Raw genomic sequence first — 24,367 nt, 5'->3', positions numbered from 1 at the left:
CAGACCCCGGTGGCAATCTAGGCTGCATTTTGAAAAAGATTAAATGGGAATGGGATGTACTGATAAACCCGGCATCTAGTCCGATAAGAAACATGTGTTATGCGGGGTGGTTTGATAAACATTCCCACCAAAAGCTCGAAATACGTGTTTGCTCGCTGGGGATGTGTACTGCGGTCGTTATTGGATGCCAAGCAATATTCAAGCAAACGGTAATGAATCTTTTTGGTCAAAATGTATTACCGAAATCTACAACGTAGTTGCAAGATGGCTACGATCCCAATGAGTTTGGTTAATCTGCCATGTACTGTAGAGTTAGCCCGACCTCAATAGAGAGGACTTGATGAAGTTGAGAGGGGATAAACTAATGAGTTTGCATTGTAATGCTCGAATTTCTTACTTTTACCAGATCCATTGCTGTTTATGTGTAAAGATGGCAACAGAAATCCTAAACTCACCGTCCTTGTTGTACCAGTACAAATGCAGAGAAAGGATCGGAGCTCCAAGATTGGTTCGGACACAGTTGAACTCTGGTTACAAAGACTGCACACAGATTTCGTTACTGTTATGTTCAGTTCCCTAAGCAAATTCACTTCCAGGCAACCTGGCTCGAAGATGACTCCAGTTCGTCTGGCAATGAGATATTTGTAGATATTGCCCAATCCAGCTCGATTACACATCACAGTGAAGTTGTTGAGAACTGCATATCGACGAACTGCAGTTCGCTTACAAGGGACGGCGTGCAGACATTAATGAATGTGAAGTTAAATAGTACAAAAAAAGGAAGAACTGTACGCGAACCCTCGTTTAATCTGCTCTAGCCATTTGAAACCTGCCTAGCTTGGCGGACCTCCGATGATCATAGTCCGAAATGACTCTGAACTAGTGAAATACACTCATTTGCAAACTGCTTGGGTTTTTCGAGAGACTCAAGTGGAACCCAGCTGAATCACTCGTTTGCGATGTTTCCAGGCAACTGAATTTGCTGCACTAGGTCGCCTTATGTTTCAGTTGCTACGATATTCGAGATATCGCGATACGTGTGTATTCGCAATGCATTACTCATAAGGTTGCTGAAAACACTTCGACAGACCACGACCGGTTTCGCCCTTCTTGGGGCTCATCAGGTAGGCGCAATCCCCGATTTTACATCAACCTTATGTTCTACTTGAAACTAAATTGCACGAAATTAGCGAAATACACTCATTTACTAACAAATTTGGTTTTCCGAGCGACTCACCTGGAACCCAGCTGAATCGCTTGTTTATGACGTAACAATTAAAACATGAGGAGGGTGCATGTGCTATGAAAGAGCCTTACACAGGAACACTATCAACGTCCCACACTACCAGTTGATCATAAGGACAGAAAATCATCCAACTGTACAGTTTTGCCAGCCATTTATAGTGGCTACCATGCAGTTGTGTATGTTTGAACGTGTCAGACCAATAACACGTTAAATGGGAATTGGGAAGGTGTAGGGGCTCTTGGTTCTACCTCGTGTTACAAATGGTGGGAGGGGGTCGTCAGATGTGTTCTGTAAAGTACTTTGGTCCCGAGATGGCTCAGTGATAAGAACGCGAATCTACTGACCGGAAGGTCCGTGGTTCGAACCCGAACTCTGCCTCTCGACGTCGAAGGCTTAGGCAATCTGGCAGTATCCCAGCCCTCATGCTTCCTTCTGGTAGCATGACAGTTGGGCAACGAAAGGTTGTTACAGGTGAATGACTTTTTTTGGTCTAAGACATGACCGTTACCAGAAGCATGTTGCTAACTGATGGATTGCTTTGGGATTACTGTTAATTTGAAGTATCTAGAAAATGTGCTTCTTCTTCTTCTCAGTGCACTTCGTATTAAGGAAGGAAAAAAATATAATTATTCGTTAAGCCGCAGTATATCATCGATGTAGCCGTTTAACAGAAGTGAGTTCAGTCGTTCAACTGCAGCGGTGTAAAGCTGAAATGCAAATCAAAAGAAGCACGAAATCTGGACAGCCGCTAGATTGATTGAGCATCCTCCACCACACAGGGACAGTTGACAAATCGGTCGAATTCGGAAGACTGACCTCCGGGTCATTGGATCCGTTACTTAACCGGTAAACCATTTTGAGCACTAGGAAGGAGATACTGCAACGTCGACGAACCCTAGAAGGCAGCAACATAACACTGAGTGGTGGATTCCGAACGCCAACCATTTGACGGGAGTTTCGGCCTCAGCAATATCAAGTGTATCCAGTGCAAAAATTTTACATAAGAATACCAATGGTTTGCTTTACCACTAGGTCAGTATGTATGATACACGACGAGACAAAACTATGGAATAGCTCCGGCTTTGTAGTTGTCAAAAATGTCAAGTGTGAACTAGAAAACAACCTTATTATGCCTAAAGATCGCCAAGACAGTCTAATTCTCCTACACGTAGCCGCTCAACAGCCTGGCCGACACAGCAACAAATCTCAAGGCCCATGATTAAATGAACGTACTGGCGGCTGGTTCGAGCTGGCAGTGTTAGTTCGATTGTTCCTGCTATCATCGGTGCTGGCTTTTCCCTATAGGTTACCGTGACTGACAGTTACATGAGTGGAACGTACTGATTCTCTCTGTACCTTCGTCGTACTTCTTACCATCTGTCGTAATCACATCTGAATGACTTTTACTCACAAGGTAGCAATGACTTTGCGTTATCAGTTCTCATCCTAGTTCTCTTTCACCCAAGGTACAATCCGGAACGCAACGCATCAAATTTGTGTTCGTTCAGACCACAGAAATGATGCTTGGGAGTTGTGACCCGCGATGAAATCAAGTGTCTGATTTAAATCAGAAGAGGAAGTTTCCAGGTTCCGCGAAACGCATCTTAGTTCACTTGGTATAACAAAACGAGTGGAACAACCTTGGAACGCCGAAAGATGTTACAGCCAGACAAGGAGCGTAACCGTTCCGAATGAACCAAAAGAACTTAATTCCTTGAAAGCGGACAAACAGTGAATGATTCACCTTGCTTCAAAATCAAATACGTATTTATCAGACCTGAGATCGGAATTGGGCGTCCATGTAGTTACCAAGACAGTATAGAGAATCCCCAAGGCTGCACCATTTCTGAAGTAGAAGAAAGCGGTGAGGTCTATTGGGTACATATGACTTCAGATCCAGCACCGTTTATCTTGGGTAAGGACTCACGCTACCTGGAAACGTAAGTGGAACTCCTGCTTTCAGTGATGACAGGTTTAGCTCGAACGTGTCAGGTGCACGGAATTGTCACTGAAATAACGAAATCAGTCGCAATCGACGGAGGCCTTTGGAACTGGTGACTTAATAATACCGAATAACAACTAGGTCCACAAAATGTACGGTCAAGTATCGGACCGTTTCATGTTGCATCTATTTGTCACGGGTAGACGAAAGTAAGTGGTGCTTTAACAAAGCAAGAGATCCCACCTTTTAAAGTGTATCGGAGCGTTGTATAGAGGATTCGAGAAGAAGTGGTCAAAGTACATTCCCTTACGAGGAGGAGACGGCCCCCTGTCTTTGCCGCACCAATGCTTCAGCTACTTTTCTTCTACGGGATATCCCCTAATAATAATCGGGCAACCCGTAAATGTGTTTTCCGACCGTATTAGTTAACTTCGGATAGGAAAATGTGCCATTCAATCGTCTAAGAGCGGAGATATCGTCAACACTAGGTGGTGATTTTCTCGCGCGATGCAGAATAATCATTCAGCTGTGACGCTTTTTCGGTGCCCAGTTGCCATCATACCCGAAGCAAGCACGAGGGCTGGGATACTGCCATGTTGCCCAAAACTAGACAGGCAAAGTCGAGATTCAGAGGTTGGGTTCGAACCACAGACTTTCTGGTCAGTGAATTCGCGCTCTAACAACTGAGCCATCCAGCGCGGTGCAGTCAAGCCACCCATACCTGCCTGCATATGCCTTTCATGAACTCACGTGAACACGAAGGCCAACAGGCTAATAGGCCAATAGACTAACTTGATTCTAAATGCTGACCTTCAAGTTAGCCTTACATGGACAAAGCTACTAGGTTTTTGTGTCGAAGTCGTTTAGAATACTATCAACATCTGACGCAGACACCTTTGTGGATCGTCCCGGCCTCAGGCGAACCGGGGAGGTGACTAGAGTATTTTATGTAAAGGGGATTCTGAATCACTCACCTTCACTATCCTTACTCCGTAGACTTTATGGATGTTGACTGTGGAAACTTCAGCCTTGGGTACTTTGGGAATGCACGTGAAATTCACATGAGCGCAGCTGTTGATTAGCCGCCACAGAAACCAATACTCGAGACGTCAGGACCTGCTCGCTATACGATCAAAATCAAGCGTTCCTCCAAACTTAATAACTGCCCCTTCCAACGACGCTAAGGATGCAGGATAACTAAACCAGGTGGGTGTACCATTCCATACTACTCTTTGCAAGGGGCGAATTATGCGAGACTTCACTGTCACCCCCTGGAAAGCCGCAGACAGCTTATTAGTGGTATATAGACCGCCCAACCATACGGAATATACTGCACTCACCCAATTCGTGAAGAATTCCACGGATGCATTGGAACCGCTTTATATTGACAAATTTCATCTTTGGCGAAAATAAATCGGACTTGGACAAAGTTCACAGGTTCAAATGGAAAAAGAATCATGGCGCGAATAAGTTCTCTGGTAAACTGGTCGTTGGTGTTTGTGTAATTGGGGCAGGACTCCGTAGAAAACGAATGCTCTGTGTTGTTTCACACAGTTCGTGTGCACACATTGCGCGACAGATGTACTTTAAGGTGATCACTACGTTTGAACCGCCGCTGACATACTTTGCAAAAGAAATTGCGTTCTCCAGTGTGTGCGCGACGATGTCGGGAGAGTTGGTCGGCTCGGGTGAAGCGGGCCCCACAACCAGGCTGGCCGCATAAATGCGGCTTCAAGCCCGTATGCAAATGTGAGTGTTCGTTCAAGTGGGATCGCTTGTAGTAGGCCTTGGAACATCCTGGGTATGTACATTGGTATTTCTTCTCTCGGATGCCTGATTGCCCAGTTGAGGAAACCGGTTCCATATTACGATTGTTGCTAGACTCTACGGGAGATGTGGTCTCGGGTGGTGGTTTCCTTCGAGCTCTCCCCATGTTGTTCGAAGAGGTGGGTGCACCTCGGGATGCATTCAAACGATTAAAATCCGACAATTCACTGGGAGAAGGTGAATCTGGCAATGTTAAGTTCGATGAAACGGGAGCTGCTAAACGTGGATATGTCTGAGTGGATGGAATGAGTGAATGTAATAAAAGCTGCGTTGCTGCGGCAAAGTACAGCATAGGGTTGAATGCAGTGACATTTGGGGATGCACCAGAAGCCATCGGCGCACGTGGTGTCGTGGCCGGTGACGCGAGCCTAGGCGGTATGATCCTCGAAGCACTGAATAATGCCGTCATGTAATCCACCGGAAAGGGTTGTGTCATGTAAGGGTGCACCACGGACGTTAGGGATGCCGGATCCGGAGTTGTGATACAAGGGCTTCGGACACAGGGGCTCATCAACCTGAATTCATTTTGACTGGATGGCGGTCCCACTGTTCGAGGGTTGAAACATGAAACGGAGGGCACCTGAGTTGGTCCAGCTGGTAGAGGTGTATCCATGACTGTCAGACTGTGAGTAGTTCACTGCGATTGGGATACAATGAGCAGCTCATGGGCTACGAACTGCACTCCATTTCGCACAAGAAATCGATTGTGGGACCTGTAATGTCAATTCACCATCCAACTGAACGCGAATGGCCCCAAAACCGGACCCGTCCGGCTGCTGGTGCGTTTGTCCGCAGTCTGCTAGCGAATTCTCACACCCGGGTTGAAAATCTTCCACTCGCTTAGCGGCGCTCGACAGTGATTGGCCAGTTCTAGGTCACAGGCGCGTCACACGCTCGCAAACCGGGGAGTGGCTGCGGATTCGTGAGGCTTGAGGGTGAGACAAACAATGGACCTGGGGGCACGTCAGTCTGACTGTGGCGTGGCGTGCACATCACCCATCTACCCAGACAGACAGCGGACGGTGAAACGCGTGCAGCTTCCACCATAGTCCGCGTACTTCTTGTGGACCGGACAGTTTCCGCTGCACCTGCGAGTGAGATACAGCCCGTGGAGTTGAGTCAACGGCCTGAGAACGGATGCAAAGTGGGCAGTCAATGCGTCGTGTGAGCAGTGTGACAATTCGGCGTTGCTCTGTCGACACTCCTGCCCGTCGAGAATGCAAACCAGGGCGATGGCTGTAGCGCAACCTTAAGGTTTGTGTTGATCGGGAGGAAGAGTGAGTATTGGGGCATACACGAATTACACCGAAAATAAGGCCGTAGACCTACTGACAGTTTTGGAAATATCTTTATGCTGAACTCTAGTGGTGGATAATTTCGGCCACCTTTTTCGTCCACTACCTATGGCTTTCAGCTATCAGAATAAGGACTCCGAGCTCCCGTTCTTGTCGCTGTGGCCCACCAGAAGGAGTAGTTAGAATATCGACAGAATCCCCTTGAATGTTATCTAGCCAAAATGCAAACAACACTTGAAAAAGTTCTAACACTGTTCGTGGTTCGCTTCACTAGTCCAAGTTGTAGAGTTCTGCTGCAATGCAGGTAGTGATCAAACCCGAACCTGATGCTTGTAAACGAGTCTATTGATGTTGTGGTAGTCTAGCTTAACATCATATATGCATCAGCATCAGTAGGTCCAGGTGACTTTTTTTAACCTGTATCATCTGTGGTGTAGACGTGAATCAACTCGTCTATCAAGCGTCGGGATTAGCGTACCGCGATGAGCTCCCTGTTGTTGTAGGAAACCTGGTCGTTAAAAGCCGAGAACGTTAGGAAAAACCAAGTGTCTTTGGAGCATTGCCCGAGTCTGGTGAGGACATCGGATCAGTAATGTTTGAGTAGGTTGAATGGTTACTGGAGAAGATGACTCGCACTGTATAGATGGGCTGATCATACTTCACAAGCTACACTGACTCGACCACGTGCACATGTCGGTCTCCTGGATTCTGCACGGAGACCGAAACCATGAGGACGATAGAAACATGCAAGGGAAGATCAAGCAGTAACTTGGCAGTGAAGTATAAAAACCATCACCAGCAAACTAAGCTGCGCTTGACATTGCCATTTCTCCGGATGGGCACCCCGGGACGGAATACATCAGTGTTTGAAAACTTTAATAGGTATGGCTCTGTCGCCCGCTCAATGGCCTGCATATGCTCAAGGTGTTTCTTTAATGCGTAAAATTCCCTCTCCATATTCCACTGAAACTCTACTGCCACTCCTGGATGAACGTGAACGATGACACTTGATATGTTCTATCTTTAGTTCCTGGTTTCTTTTTCTCAGCATATCGACTGTGACGGTTATAATCACTGATGGTGATGATGATGGATAGATCAGTTGCCAGACTTATGGGATCTGTTGGTGAAATTGACCAAGTGGACGAGCGCTTAAGACAAACCATATCGTGTTGACGGCACACACTGCTAAAGGTTCGTCGACAGCCCATAACCGGTTTCGCTCTTCCTGATGCTCATCTGGTAGACGCAACCCCCGAACTTTCCGTGAATTTGTTACCACAAATCTCGAATATTGTACCGAGTGAAACAAGAGGCAAACTTTTTGCATAACATTCAGCTTAGGAATGTCACAAACGAGATATTCAGTTGGGGTTTAGTCGAGTGTCCGTCGAACCAGTGTAATCTGCGACGTCTGTGACCAACTGAGTGCAATCTGGCGCCTAAGTGAAACTTAAGTTGGACGGAAACTTCGGAGCTGTACCCATCTAATGCGTTCCAAGAACAAGCAGAAGAGTCTTAGATTGTGGGAGAGTTCCGAAAAACCCAGTGAATAGTGTTTTCTGTCAAGACAATGTTTGACTAAGTTTTCTTGCGTCAACGTGTAATGATCTCGCCGAAAAACTCACCTTTAATGTATTACTCCATCGAAAGAGCAGTCTGAATGATCCAATGGCGTTTATTCATGCACTACAGGATTATTTGACGTTGGACTCCCACAGAACAATGATCTCTGGTAAGCTAATTAGTTGGTCAGCACCCAAAGGATCTACTGTTCATTTGTAATGTACTACTGATAAGGTTGCTGAAAATCCATCGACAGCCCACGACCGGTTTCGCCCTTCTTGGGGCTCATCAGGTAGGCGCAGTCCCCGGGTTTCCGTCAATCTTATGTTCTACTTGAAACCAAATTGCACGAAATCAGCGAATATACACTCATTTGCAAACGAATTTGGTTTTTTCGAGAGACACCTGAAACCCAGCTGAATCTCTCGTTTATGATGTTCTCAGGCAACTGAATGTGTTGCACCAGGCCGCCTCATGTTTCAGTCGCTACATTCAGTTGCCTGAGAACATCATAAACGAGAGATTCAGCTGGGTTTCAGGTGAGTCTCTCGAAAGAACCAAATTCGTTTGCAAATGAGTGTATATTCGCTGATCCACTGTTCGCTGTTTCACTATGGGTTCCCAACTGCATTGAGCATGAAACAGTTTGGAACCGCGATCAATGTTTATACGTTCTCCATTTGTAATAGAGAAGACATTGATTGTTCTTTGCTGCCAGCTACATATATGCGTGCTGATGGCAAGCGCTGTGAGTACATCGTTCATGTACTCACATGTTCGTCTGTTCCAGTCTGAGTAATTCAGTGCACGTAGGCAGCGTAGCGTTGGGTTCGCAGGTCAGCTGATTGGGGTCCAATAGTCACGGCAAGGGCCAAAGGTGTTCAACAGTGATGAGCTCCGGTAAGATAAAAACTGGAGTTTGAGGCCCTTCTCTTGGTGTGAACCGGCCAAAATCTGAGAGCCAATTTTCAAACAAAAGACAACGCTGATGCATAATGAGGTTATGATAGGAGCCCCGTCCATTTTGTTTGTTGGAAGTCACAATCTATTGGCAGTCCAACATGTTATGTCTGGAGTAATTCTGAAGACAACCAACCCTGGTAAGTGGAATGCCACAAAACAGCCTGAGTTCGCACCCCTAAGAGGCTGAAGTGTCAGTCAGTTTTGGATACAGTGCATTCTTATACACAAACGCGTGTATTGAACTGTTGTCCAGTGCAATCCGTCTCGTTTCTATACCCTCAGACAACGTCATCCTAGATTTTGGCCATTTCGCAATTTATCGTCTTCATGTTACCCAACGTCATCATCGGTAAGACGAACCATTTGATTCGTTAGTTGGCGCGCTTAGCATCATCTCATTTAGTTTCTTACTGTTTTGTTGGTGGCTTTGCTTGTATGGAGGCCCTGTATTATAGTGGAAATTAGATGAGGGGATTGCGCTGTAATTTGTGCGTGAGAAAATGTGAATACAGCTCACTTTCTCGAATATGGTCCGGATGGATCTTCCTGGTTGTGAACGATTAGGCCCCACGGTACATGTGATCCCAATGGGCATACCAAGGCAACTACACACACGACGGTCAACATGGAGATGAGCTCACTTGTACGAGCTTCTGATGTAGGTTGTGAGCTTGTAGCTACCCTTTCGCCACATACATGACTGTACAGGTCACCACCACTCGCTAGATCACGAGATCTATCTTTTTTTTCTTGCACTCACAAATCAGGCCACACAACCGTGACTGACTTGACTACACAGCTCACAGTTCAAACCCTAATCCCAAGATCTCGTTTTTTTTCCTACACGTACAAACCATGATACACAAGGATGACTCATCCGATATCGACTGTCAACCCTTTGATACGGTAGCAACAAGTCATGTGCTGATACCCACACGCACGCAAACGTCCTACAAATAGGATGCCAGCACAGCAACATGACACGACTCAACGGAGCTTCGCACGTCACCCAGCTCTGAGCAGAGCCGATTGAGAATTACGGCACTTCGCTCACGGATTTTCAAGAATACATGTGGCTGCTACAACAGCGAAGAAAACACGAAACCTGCATCCGGACTCATAACAGGATTTACCAACCTGAATCTGCAATACGATAAGTCCCCTTGTTTGCATATATACCTGTTGTAATAATTTTACTCAACAAGTAGACATTGTTAGTGCTCTTCGTTTTCTTGTTCATACAACTAGTTTTCGGGTTCTAGTAGAGCATTAACAAGCTAACGGAATTTTTTCGTGCATCTAACTTGGTTATGTACATTGGTTAAGCGCGTCAGTTTTCAGCCCCACACAAACACTAGTTGCGAAGCTAATATGAAGCTACTTTGTTTTACCGGTCTGGAATTGGTCATTTTGGCCAGCCCCTACAACCTGACATACTTTGCGAAATACACTCATTTACAATCAAATTTGGTTTTGTGGGAGATTCATCTGAAACGCATCTGCATCTCCTACTCGTGATGCTTCCAGGCAAATGAATATACTACACCAGGTCAAGTCATGTTTCAGTTGGTACGCAGTACATGCATAAGGTTGCTGAAAATTTTGCGGCTGCCGACGACCGGTATCTTGCTAATTTCGTACAATTCGGTTTGAAGTAGAACATAAGGTTGACGTTAACTCGGGGACTTTGCCTACCAGATGAGCTCCGACATGGGCGAAACCAGTCGTGGGCTGTCGAAGAATTTTCAGCAACCTTATGAGTAGTGCACTGCATATAAACCTGACATACTCTTTTCGCATGAACTTATGGTCAGGTTTCCCGCGCTTTTCTTGTTAGAAGTCATGAATGTTGTAGATGGACTCATCGAGTGGTGAAATAATTGGAATTCACTGCATGCACTTTCAAAAGTACTAAGTTATCGATTTGTCGAAATGTGTGCTTGGATAAGTTTGCTGTTGGTTGATGGTTCACCAAGTTCGGCGAACAGATCAACTACCAGCTGATCAATCAGCAGTTAGCTGAACATATGTAGGAGGGAGGAGAGGGAAAAATCTATCCTGAAGGGGGATCATGGGCTCCAGATTCGAAGGCACCAATTGCTTACATGAAGTTTGAAACAGTTTTAATTAATCTGTACAAATCTATCATATCTGTTGTTGGTGATAGATGTACAGTCAAGAAATATGTGATGATAGTGTAAGATGCGTTTCGTCTTGTTTTTTGGGCTTACTGGTAAAGTGGCAGTCTGTGGTGAAAGTAACTGGTTGCACCTTGTGTTCCCGCTACCGTGTTTCTGTAGTTTGCACACGTTGCAATGCATGATAACTGTACCACGTTCTAAGATCTAACTATGCGTGAGAATCTAGGAAACTTACGATTTAAAAGAGTCACATTCTCCCTGTGTCGCTGTATTACCGCTATACACGGCTTGTGTTGCCCAATACCAGAAGGAACAATCAGACGACTAAATGGAAATAAATAATGGTTAGCAAACTTTATGCTCGTGTTCCGGACTTGTTCATGAAAAAGTCTGCAAGCATGGGACCTAGCGAGGGTTTCCATGTGGCACCATCTTTCTGTTGGCATGCTTCGCCGGTGTCGCGGTTTGCCCGTTGTGTCCTCTCCCTGCAGACTTGTTTATAAGCAAGCTGAAATCCAACCATTAGGTTCACTGATTCAACAAGTTACATTCTATTTTCCTTACTTATTCGACATTCCTATGCCTGCAGTAAATGGACCAAGTCCACCTCTATCTTGGAATCCTTCAACTCAGTTCATTATAACATTCAGTTTAATCTGGAACACGTTTAAATTGAGAAGAGTTGACGGAAGGGCAACTGCCAGCGTAAAAAGATTTTAACACAAGGCCTCATTTTGTGGTTCAATCCGAACTATTGTAAGTGTATGTTCGGTCTGTCTTGTTGCAAGAATTGATCTTGTCACTGTTTACCTGTTTGTTCATCGGGCTAAAGCTTCCTCTGTCAAGTTCCCGTCCTGCAGCACTTCTCCTTTGATCGAGCTATCCGAGATTGTCCTGAGGAAGAGTGAAGTTCTGACTGGCCTTTCTCCAAAGCGTGCTCTTAATGGTCGAAGCGATACTGGGGGGACAGAGACGGTAGAGGAAAAACGGATACACTTTAATCACCCTAAACCACATATCATAACGGCTATCAAAAGTCTATTCGAGTAAACTGGGTTTGAAATAATAATAATAATAATAATAATAATAATAATAATAATAATAATAATAATAATAATAATAATAATAACAATAATGTTTGTTGATAGCTTGGCATTTCTCTGGTTTTCATAGTTTGCGGTATATGATGTGTCAAACTTATACACGAGGGATAGTTACGTGGCATCTGTGTGTGCATCAGGTAGTGGAGGCACCAAGACGGCTTTGCCTTACGTGTGGCGGCAGTACGAATGCGACAGGCGGCCAGAGAGACCAGGCAAAAGTNTATATATATACCTCACACTCAAAACTAGGGTCCTGGCTTCTTAGATGGCTTGAGAGTTACGGGTATTCAGTCAAAGTACGAGCCACGGAACTGAGAATTCAAGGTGCTTATGTTGGGAATTAGTGCATCGAGATATGATCAAGGTTGATGTAAGTGACATCAAAAGCCACAGATAGCTCAATACCGGTTTCATTGTGTATGACGATCATCAGCTGGGTGTAAACCACGAAATCAAGACCTTCAATCCTTGACCAAGTTTAGTTCGTTTAACTGCTCAGCGAACTGCAACTAAATGCTCCGAATGAAGTAAACATGAAGTAAACTGTACTGGATGGTACCTTGTTTCAAAAAGAATGCCTTAAAAAGTGCGGTTTTCCTCTTTAGTTCACCAGGTCCATCGTTGTGATGGAAGTGAATATCGATCAACTGCATGTGTCCAGCTGCATAACACATGAATACTGATTTCTAGACAGGTTTCTGTATTTCTTGCAGATGTTTGCAAAATCTGTAGACTTCACATTCGCACGGCTCTGGTGTGAAAGGTCTTCCTCCTGACCTGGTCCATTCATTCATGTTAGTCTATGCAAGAGATTGGAGATACTGGTTCCGAGTTTCAGTTATTGGTGCCCACCAGCAGTGCAAAGCTTCGGGTATGACGGAATTCGAATCCGCACATCTGAACGTGTTACAACTACTCCACAAGAGCATATCCGAATCGTCAAGTCTGAACGGAGAAACGTGTTTACGCTTGAGCGATGTGATTAGTTTACCCAGTGCCCGGAAAGGTAACCCAGTAATTGCACTGATTGCGTCCACAGACTGACCCAACTCTCAGGGCTCCTCAATCAGGTAGGATCACGGACATCATCAGTAGCGCCGGTGGGTTTTTGTATTATCCTGACACACTACGTGGTAATGTTGCCAATTTTATTGGTGATGAGGCAAATTGTCCAGCTCGCTGAAAAAACGTGGGTCAACAAACCTTTTTATAGTGAGGAGAGTCGTGGAAAAGTGTTCTGACCTCCGGACGTCTCAAGCAGTTTTCTGCAACTTTGTACGATTTCCCAGTACTTTTAATTCGCATACAAAAACAAAGATGACTGAGCGTGCGTCCTAACTTACGGATGAGCTTTCAAGGTTCATAAGACTGACTTAAGATAGTATAAACGAGAGAATCAGTTGAATTCTCCGTCAATAACTCAAACTGCAAGTGGTGGTTGACCCTCGTATGAATCCCATTCGGCACTCAAATATCAAATAAGACTGGTGAGACGTCGAGACCTATCTCCATGTATTGTACTTCGGGAAGGGCTAAACGAATAATTTGTTGTCAAAGAGTTTTAGAGAAGTAGTGCCATAGCTAGGGAATTGCTTCGTCTTCAAAATTGTCCCAGCTAAAACATTAGGTGGTATTTGTGTAACACATTCAGTTGAAAGGTATTATGAACGAAATGTGCAATTCAGTACCGCGTTATCACCATTCTTACTGACAAATCACAATAGCAATAATAAGGGTCAATTTCTCTTCTGCACTAAATTTTCTCCCAGATACTACTTACAGCTTTCAGTTTATTGAAAGAAATGCAAACAGTTTGAGAAGCCTTGCAAGCAGATACTTAGCGCTTCTTTATCTAGAGCATTTAGGTCATCGTGGAGTTCTAACAAGGATATCTTGTGATGGATCCAGCTGGGACACGAAATGATAGGATAAGCCAATGTTATTGTGAGCAAAATAGACAGACAATCACACTGAACTCCCAAATACAAAGACGCTGAAGTCACAAAATGTGGGCCAATGCAATACTCAGCTTTTCCGTTATCAGGCTGAGAATCTTGATGATCTGTCATAAACTTTATTGTATCATTTTTGGTCATAAATTCTTCAAACCAAAACTCGAAGTGCTCGAGATCTCCTCAACTGTCATTAAGGATAGGCATGTTATCCTCAAAAGTATAACAAAAAATGAGAGGCGGGTCGTTCAAACCTGACTTTCTGGATGGAAAATGCTGTTTGAATTAGGGTGGCATTGGTGTGAACTGGCATTTTTGTAATAAGGGAAGGACAGAGGTCAGTCGTGAACAGCACCGTCGTGGTAATTACGTAGTGAATTTCCGGACCTTCGGGCTCAAGAGCTTTGGTCTTCTCATTTTCCCCTACCGCGTGGTCTTAGAAGGATAGCTGATATTACTGTAGATTCCATGCAACTATCCTATAGCCAGTGTTACCGCCTACAAGTTGATACGCACGAGTAGCTGGTGCAGCGAATTTTGAATGAATTTGTTCTTTTATATCCCACGAGGTCTGATGACTCGATAACCAAGTTGTTGATACGAAGGTGCATTTTTCACACACCACTGTCAAATTTGAGCGACCAGATGTAAACACATAATATTCTAACAGTAATATGGGAACAAAACTCACAAGCTTACTAGAAACTCTTCGACAGCCCACAACCGGTTTCGTTCTTCTTGGAACATCGTACCAACTAAAACATGAGGCGGCCATTGTGCTCCACATTCAGTTGAAGAACATCATGAATGAGAGATTCACTTGAATCCCCCGTGAAAACAAAACTGATTTGCAAATGACTTTATTTGTCGCAGTCAGTTCAATTCGAGTTCAAGTAGAACATAAGGTTGACGGAAATTCGGAGACTGCGCTTACCTGATGAACCCCAAGAAGGGCGAAACCAGTCGTGGGCTGTCGAATAGTTTTCAGCAACCTTATGAGTAGTTTTTGTTTATGAAACTCCTGAGTTCTTAAAGTCCATTTGAATTTGAAAATACCGTGTCATTGTTTGTTGTGTTATCTTTTCTGCATTCGCTTTATGTTTCAGTTACAATGCTAAACGTTGTTCGGTATGTGAGCGATGCACATGCATATTTTCATTGTTACTCCGTGCTTTCAGGGCATTGGTCATGAGTTTTCGACGTGTCCCTCAGAGAAGACCTTTTGAATAAACGACGCATCCATTGCCAAACCAGAATATCGATTGTCACTCTGCCGATTATAGTGGTCATAACAGCTGATGTCAGCCTTTGTATCGTGTAACCTCGTAACTGGACATTCAACCTGTCTGTCGTGGGCTGTAGTGGTTGGTTCGCGGCAAACTGGCAGTTTTATTTGAAACTATTCGAAAACAGATTTCATTCACTGTTGGTCGTGTCAAAATCAAATTCTATGGGCGAATTGGAGCAAGTACATTACACAAGTCCCAGAAATGTGAACACACACTTTGAGTGGTTTGCTCAAACAAAGACGAAATCTGTTCATAGTATGAGGGGACTAGGTAGTTTCCGAATCAATATTTCTTCCTATCACAATATTGGGAGCCCGTGTACGTTTGACGGTATTTGCTCAGGTATTAACCGAACTTAGCAGTTAGCTTAAGAAATATTTGTTCACTCATTGAAGAGGCTTCATCAATGCGTGGTTGAGTGTGTCATCATCATAATCATCATAACCCTCGACGGCATAACATCAATGTTCAACAGAATGCTCACCTTGTTTATGAAACTCCTGAGTTCTTAAAGTCCATTTGAATTTGAAAATACCGTGTCATTGTTTGTTGTGTTATCTTTTCTGCATTCGCTTTATGTTTCAGTTACAATGCTAAACGTTGTTCGGTATGTGAGCGATGCACATGCATATTTTCATTGTTACTCCGTGCTTTCAGGGCATTGGTCATGAGTTTTCGACGTGTCCCTCAGAGAAGACCTTTTGAATAAACGACGCATCCATTGCCAAACCAATATCGATTGTCACTCTGCCGATTATAGTGGTCATAACAGCTGATGTCAGCCTTTGTATCGTGTAACCTCGTAACTGGACATTCAACCTGTCTGTCGTGGGCTGTAGTGGTTGGTTCGCGGCAAACTGGCAGTTTTATTTGAAACTATTCGAAAACAGATTTCATTCACTGTTGGTCGTGTCAAAATCAAATTCTATGGGCGAATTGGAGCAAGTACATTACACAAGTCCCAGAAATGTGAACACACACTTTGAGTGGTTTGCTCAAACAAAGACGAAATCTGTTCATAGTATGAGGGGACTAGGTAGTTTCCGAATCAATATTTCTTCCTATCACAATATTGGGAGCCCGTGTACGTTTGACGGTATTTGCTCAGGTATTAACCGAACTTAGCAGTTAGCTTAAGAAATATTTGTTCACTCATTGAAGAGGCTTCATCAATGCGTGGTTGAGTGTGTCATCATCATAATCATCATAACCCTCGACGGCATAACATCAATGTTCAACAGAATGCTCACCTACCTCACAATGCTTGACTGCTGGATGGTTGGGTTGGTATTTGGTGACGAAACTTTCGCCGGCTAATTATATTGCCCGGTTAGCAGATCACTAGCAGTCTGATCAACTATCAGAAGTCAGCCTATACCAAAAGCCGAGAAGCGCTGCACACCTGTTTCGTCTTTATTGAGGACCATCAGCGCTGCGCATCTCACGAATAACCAGGGTGATTGACCCCCTTTACTTTTGTATGAAGGAACTATGTGTAGCTTAGAACGAAAAATGATTTACACGACGAGCGAGCCTTTTATCGGCTAAGTAGTCAGTCGAGAAGTCAGTCTACACATGGTCACGAGACTGAATTCCGTGAATAAAGGATGTGTCTAAGTGAAAGTTAGTTACGCTGTCGCTCAGTCGCCCGTGGTCGAAGGGCTTGGTCCTCAATTACGATTCAGGAAGTTGCAGCTTCGAACAACCCTGAAAACTGATGATATGCATACTACTGATGACTCCAAAATAATGAATCAGTTGTACAGTGCCTCTCGGCCTTTGACTTTATTTATGGGACGAATTGTCAATAAAAAAAGACGAGGTCATTTATCCTTCCCAATCCTGTATTGGTCCAGCGAAAGTCCCAAATTTTCCCGCGGGCGTGGGGATCCGGTTAAAACTGTAGCTTTTTCTCTGCTTGTGTTTCGATAGTTTTGTACGGAATCTGGCTTTAAATATGAATTCCAGCCCAGTCAATTACATGGCCGGTGCGTTATGCGATGGAATCCCCATCTAGCACAAAGAAGTAGGCTATGAAATAAGCGAAATCAGCCTTAGGATGGCTTACCAAAAAATGATTGCAGCCAATTCGCCAGCATGGTCTCTGCAGAGACGGTTCATTTGCATATCGCCGTGGCCCACCATGACAGGTAATCGATAATAGGCTTGTGTTATCAGGCGCCACGACATCGTTTGACCTGTGGGCGTTTGTGATACGTTTAGCACCTGGTTTGGTTGTTTGGACATCCCGGCGCACCTCAGGATTCAGCTGTTTGACTTGTGTGCTGACGCACCATCAGAGGAGATCCAAAATACGGTACAGTTCTGCAGGTAGTCTCAAAGATGGATGAGTGCACGTGACTACAGGAAACCTAGACACAGGTCAGTCAAGTCTCTGAGATCGCCTTTTGATTCATCTTGAGTTGAAAAAAAGCTATGCAAATAGAAAGTGCCTTCCCTTGGACACATTCGCACTAATGTGCAATGTTATTATTGTATGCACTTTGTTGGAGTATGGTACTACTTACTTGTGTCTGTTGATAGATCGACTAACTGCATTCTTCGGATTAGTATTTTGGACGTGCGTTATTACAGAAAACGTCATCTCCTTGTAGTGCACCAATGTACCGCATAGTAGTGCTCGAAGACCTATTTCTGCTGATCAAGCAACATTTTTGGTTTGATGGTAGAAATACGTGTCTAGTTCTCAAATCAATGGATTCATCGCTTTCAATAGAGGAGAATGTCGGTAGCTCAGGTAGCGTAGATGGTCGTTGGCTTGTTCGCTGAGCTGGGAAATTTGGTTGCATACGTTTCATCACCAATCGAGGTGACATCATCTGTGCGTCGTTGTGCGTAGCGGTGGGTTAGTGGTTGTGCCCACCACTACGCCCACCGCTACGCACAACTACGCACTGATGATGTCACCTCGATTGGTGATGAAACGGATTCATCGCTCTTTATTTGTAAGGCATTTGAAATTTTTACAGTCAACCCGGCTGGATATTTACCTGAGGTCCATTTGAAGAATCACTGGTTTTCTTGTAGTCGCTCTGTGGGCTGATCCTTTTTATGTCTGATGAACTGGAGCACTTGGGCATATATACATATATACATACATACATACATACATACATACATACATACATACATGCATACATGCATACATACATACATACATACATACATGCATACATGCATACATACATACATACATACATACATGCATACATGCATACATACATACATACATACATACATGCATACATGCATACATACATACATACATACATACATGCATACATGCATACATACATACATACATACATACATGCATACATGCATACATACATACATACATACATACATGCATACATGCATACATACATACATACATACATACATGCATACATGCATACATACATACATACATACATACATGCATACATGCATACATACATACATACATACATACATGCATACATGCATACATACATACATACATACATACATGCATACATGCATACATACATACATACATACATACATGCATACATGCATACATACATACATACATACATACATGCATACATGCATACATACATACATACATACATACATGCATACATGCATACATACATACATACATACATACATGCATACATGCATACATACATACATACATACATACATGCATACATGCATACATACATACATACATACATACATGCATACATGCATACATACATACATACATACATACATGCATACATGCATACATACATACATACATACATACATGCATACATGCATACATACATACATACATACATACACGTACATACATACATATATGTATACGTATTGTCTTGAAATTTGATCAGCTACTCGCATCTCTGTAACTTTCAGTCACTAACGGACCGCGTTCATCGCGGCAACTAAAAGGACTCTCTCTATAGCCCGGTAATTTGACAGGTATATGCGAATATTTCGTCTGAGCTCTTAACGTGTTTTAAGGATCCGTTTTGTCTAGCTGCCTTTAGGACCTATCCCAGGTCAGGTCAGATTAACCGGATACCAAGAGGTTGGATACATATTACCGGATTTCTAGTGTTAAGAAATGCTACAGCTTCCAGCAGTAAGAAACGCAGAAGTTTCTCTGTACTTCACCAGTTTCTGTATTTGTCGAAGATTTAAGGACGTGATATATTTCTAGGCATGAAAGTGGTACCCATTCAAGGAAGCACCCATCTTTTTGTCTTCCGTAGTACCAGGCTTAGTATTCTTCATCACGACCAAACAGAACCGTCAGCGAAGAAAGATTGAGAAGGGTTGGCGTCTGGAACGCCATTTGGTTCGGTTTATCCGAAATGGGACAACACGCAGTGACCTTCCTGATGATTTCCGAATTCTGCGATCATATTTCCAAACCATTAGTGTTCCCCAAGAACACATCTGTTTTCCCCTTTCATACTAGAGGAAAGCAATCTTTTTCAGTCTGGGTCCAAATTTCGCCAATGGACACGTTCGCTTGACTCCTGGCCCACATGGATCGCGCCATCTGTCTTCTACGGAAACCCGTGCGGTATTTTGTTGTGGTCAAAATTGGTGAAAAAATCAATGACCAATATCGAGCCACGGACAAGGCTTGACCACATGGCCGTAATCAGTACCACATGGAACGATGCTCTGTTCGGTTCTGTTGGACTGGCGCCTTTGTTTTTGTATTTTCACTGGAGTTGTTCAGTCATGCGTTCGAGTAAATCCGAACTTGGTCATAACACACAGATGATGAGAGACAGGCGCATGCTGGTCTTCCGTTCGGCGACCAGACCTGGCGCCCAGTCATTCGAATTTTCAATTGCGCCTGGAGGTTGAATCCACGCATAAGTCAGTTTTAAAAGTATCCGACTTGCTAGCAATGTAGAACATCAATCACCTCGCTGATTTTGGAAGACAGAATAACAACGACACAGTCCAAGTTAGAGCGGCTAAAATCAATTTATAAAGAAATGACAAGTATGCTGAGGAAAAAAGTGCTCTATTGCACTTGCGGCCAGATTCCTTGGCCTGGAAGCAACTCTGTCACAATTTAGCTTTTGGTGCATTCATTGGTAAGTGATCAGGTGGTGGTTGATTTGTTTGCCGAATTTGGCAGACATTTCGTCAAAGGAGACATCGTTGCGCTGTTGCGTGAAATGATGATGTCTTCAGTCATCGCGACCCTAAAAATGCCAGGCGAAGTTGGCCCTACTGGAAAGGTGGTCTTAATCTGGACGGAAGGATAATCATGGTAGATTTTTTTGCTGACAGATACGATCCAAAGTGTTCATACCATTTCCCTGCTGTGCGTAATATTTCTCTTGTCATGTGCAGCAAGCTCAACCTTAGTCCACGGAGCATTTTCGTGATTGCAAGTCCCCGTTGGAGCAATCGCTAGGTTAGTGACACAAGGACATGCTGTGAATCATCGTATTAAAATAACGCTGAAGTGATTTTTCGGTCTTCCTGTACTAGAAGCCAAACAGAGAAAGTCCCATCGGTAAATCCTACGGTTGCTTAGTAGTTCAGTCTGATAAAAAGAGAACCAACTTCAGGAGTGCGAAATTTGACCGCCCTGTCCAAACGAGTCCATCATCGTCCGGTGCAACTCAGCGAACTTTGATCAGCATGTGGTGGGTGTCTTAGGAAGGGTGTTCAGTAGTTGTAGGAACATGCTATCAGAGCACCAGTGAAAAGACAACAAAAGGGTAAGATCAGACTACATTACTGATGTGTTGCAGTTATCTGTTTCCATAGACCATACAAATTCCGACGACTTGCATTTAATGTGTATCTCGAAAGTTTCCAATCAGATTGGCGTTAAGACAACCCCAACTGACCAGTCCAAATTCCGATCAACTTGATTCTGATGAAGTGAGAGGTGTAAACTGCTGCCTTCTCGCATTGAGATTAGCCATCTTCCTGCCCAACCAAGCACTCTTAATATGAGTTTCAACAAATAGAGGTGTGAATAGGTCTTCTAGGCCTAAACATTATGTCTTCCATATATATGTGACTAGAGAAACTTCGTGTAGCCAGCAACTCGCAGCTTCAGACTGCATTATCCCGATTGTGAAGACCAGCTGGCAGTAGATGTATGACTTGGAGTCATACAGAAACAAACCTTCATGAAGTAGCTGAAGAAAAGCGGTTTACTGTACTTTCCGTAGTTAGTGTACTTCAAAAACGAACACAGTGCCTCATCTATATAGTAGTGTCTTCTGTTATAATTCACCCTATGATAGTACCTGTGTTTATTCGGCCATTTCAGGTGTTAAGCTGTCCATTCCTCCCTAGTTCAACCATCGCTGAAGTGCGAGTAAATTCCTGCACCTCTTAATATAGTAAGAAGAAGGCAGGCAAATAGCGTCAATCTCCTCTACAGATCGATAAAAATTGCCTCCTTGGAGAGATAGTGTCTCGTGGACAAGGCCATTTATTCCAAGCATAATATGATACCTGTTGCAGTGTAGTGCGCCCCTTCGTAAATATACTGCAGTTTGCCTTTCAGACTATGCAGGATTTTCCATTTGTTCCTAATGCGAACGACCACAGTTTGTCCGACCTTTACATTCAGTGAGAACAAACTGAGAAGTAAGTTAAGTTTAAAACAAAGCAATAATGGAGCAGAAGTGACGGAGGGCGTACAGCTTAGTAGGAACGATTTTCAACGGCCCTGACACAAGCTGATAGATTTCCATCCAGCTAGTGTTGGGGACGGTTAAATTCCAGGTAAATATAGGTGAGTTTTTAGGGTACGGGATACCCAATACAGCATGTTTCGGGCCCAGCCCTATAGGTCACGCGTAGAGCAAACAAATGAACTAGCGAAATTCACAACACCTTAAAACCCGTGTTTGGTTTGTCCCTCAGGTGAGTAACCTGGAAACAACGTTGCGCGTGGAACCCACCAACTGTTCGATCTCTTCTAATGAACATTTCACCTAATACTTACTTGAAAATGACACCCATAGTCCATTTTTGGAGGTGGCCTTTCTATATTCTCAGAAGTTAGTAGGGAGAAAGCAACAGTTGCACTTAAATTCCTCACTCAACTGTCACAACAGTCTGTGACAAGCGGTCGGGAGAAAAAAAGCCAGAGAGGAAACATCTTTCTGGTATTGCGACAACCTTCTCATGTATATGACAATGTACGCCTTGAGTATCTAATCGTTTCTTAAAAGCAGCAAGTGAGGGATCTGTTGTTGTTTTGCTACGCCGATTAAGAAATGCTTTCGGCTTCAGTCAGCTGAACCGATGAACCGGCTTCAGTGGATAACCTTGGAAATCAGTGCTATATTGATTTTCGCCTGGATAGTTGGGCTGATTCGGTAGTTCCTAGACGACAATCAGGTCACATTGATGTCTCTGAAGCTACCCGGAGAATATTCTAAGGATCATCATTTTTCCTGCACCTTTTTAGGAGTTACTAGTTTGGTTGTTTTGCTTATTTTGAGGCATGACCATCTATCGTCTGGTTTTCCCAAACCTGGGTGGCGTTCTCGTTTTTGTGATGAGAATGTGGCTAAACGTCAGGTAACTGTGATGCTCCTTTCCATCCCAATACTCGACCAACAGGTACAAGGTAATCGTTCTTCAGGATGGATCACCTCACACATGAGGTCGGCTATAGGTCCTGTTTAGCCAGGATTACCCTCAGTTTTAGAACGGAGACACGTTCCATCCCTTGAGTCCTCACAGGATATGTATGAGTCTTTTTGTGGCGCAGTCGGATGTACAGAGGTGTCGACACGCTTCATTTATGAAGCATAATCACTGACCATATAATTTTAAGAAGCGTGGAGAATCAATAGCCTTTCAGGTTTTCATATCCCTGGCCGAAAGTGAGAAGTTCTCACTGAGGGCGGGGATCAGATCAATAACGAGGGTCGAAGACAGTCCATGTCCATTAACCGACCTATTGAGGTGGATCGCGCCCCTTTTGAACTGGGAGTAAAAGCGTTTGCCTAACATGTACCGTCTACTATCTCCAATCTGGGACGTCTATTATTCGTCCTGACAGCTAATTCACCACATCTTATGTTTTTCTAAGGGTGTGGTGGTCAATACAGTCACTACTTTCGCAGAGGCTGGATACATATTACATCAGTTTTCCTAACGACATTTGTTGTTTTGCCCATTCAGTTTGTTGCTAGGTTAACATGAATTTACAAGGTAGAAACTGTGCATCACATCCTAATCACTTCTCTCTTTGTTGATTGATTAGTTCTTGCATTTGCACGCAACTGGGAGGTCTACAGTGGTGGACAAAAAGTTGTTGGTTGGTTGGTTTCTCCCTAAAGGATAGATCTAGCTGTATCTGAATTTGCAAGTCGTTGCTGATGAGCAACACATTGCTGCCCCTAAAAAACTTCATAAACGAGAGGTTCAGCTGGGTTCCGGGTGAGTCTCTCCTGTCAAAACCAAGTTGGTACGCAAATGAGTATATTTCGTCGGAGTTAGTGCTCAGAATGCGGTTTTTCTGAGGATTTTATGCCTTTGGGAGTGTAGTTAAGGCTGGGGAAGGGCCATTTGTTTTCAGCTAACGTTCGGAGTTAGAGAATGCGGTTTTTCTGAGGATTTTATGCCTTTGGGAGTGTAGTTAAGGCTGGGGAAGGGCCATTTGTTTTCAGCTAACGTAACGTAAAAATAAATAAATAAATAAATAAATAAATAAATAAATAAATAAATAAATAAATAAATAAATAAATAAATAAATAAATAAATAAATAAATAAATAAATAAATAAATAAATAAATAAATAAATAAATAAATAAATAAATAAATAAATAAATAAATAAATAAATAAATAAATAAATAAATAAATAAATAAATAAATAAATAAATAAATAAATAAATAAATAAATAAATAAATAAATAAATAAATAAATAAATAAATAAATAAATAAATAAATAAATAAATAAATAAATAAATAAATAAATAAATAAATAAATAAATAAATAAATAAATAAATAAATAAATAAATAAATAAATAAATAA

General features: G+C 43.2%; 2 protein-coding genes across 2 annotated transcripts; one reads left to right on the top strand and one right to left on the bottom strand.

Annotated features, from left to right (window-relative positions):
• Nucleotides 1–4,734: 4,734 nt before the first annotated feature.
• T265_00397 (hypothetical protein) lies at nucleotides 4,735–17,571 on the bottom strand (the record flags this gene model as incomplete). The annotated part of the gene is made up of 2 exons (XM_009164170.1): nucleotides 4,735–5,530; nucleotides 17,393–17,571. 2 exons carry the CDS (start codon nucleotides 17,569–17,571, stop codon nucleotides 4,735–4,737), a joined length of 975 nt encoding a protein of 324 aa, XP_009162434.1.
• Nucleotides 5,018–23,674, top strand: T265_00398 (hypothetical protein; the record flags this gene model as incomplete). Its single annotated transcript, XM_009164171.1, has 4 exons — nucleotides 5,018–5,192; nucleotides 12,922–13,097; nucleotides 19,802–19,909; nucleotides 23,594–23,674. 4 exons carry the CDS (start codon nucleotides 5,018–5,020, stop codon nucleotides 23,672–23,674), a joined length of 540 nt encoding a protein of 179 aa, XP_009162435.1.
• Between the last annotated feature and the right edge of the window lie 693 nt (nucleotides 23,675–24,367).

Source organism: Opisthorchis viverrini, assembly GCF_000715545.1.
Source record: "Opisthorchis viverrini unplaced genomic scaffold opera_v5_4, whole genome shotgun sequence".
Classification (NCBI taxonomy): domain Eukaryota; kingdom Metazoa; phylum Platyhelminthes; class Trematoda; order Opisthorchiida; family Opisthorchiidae; genus Opisthorchis; species Opisthorchis viverrini.
Note: the sequence above shows the minus strand (reverse complement) of the source record. Positions and strands in the feature narration are given on the sequence as shown.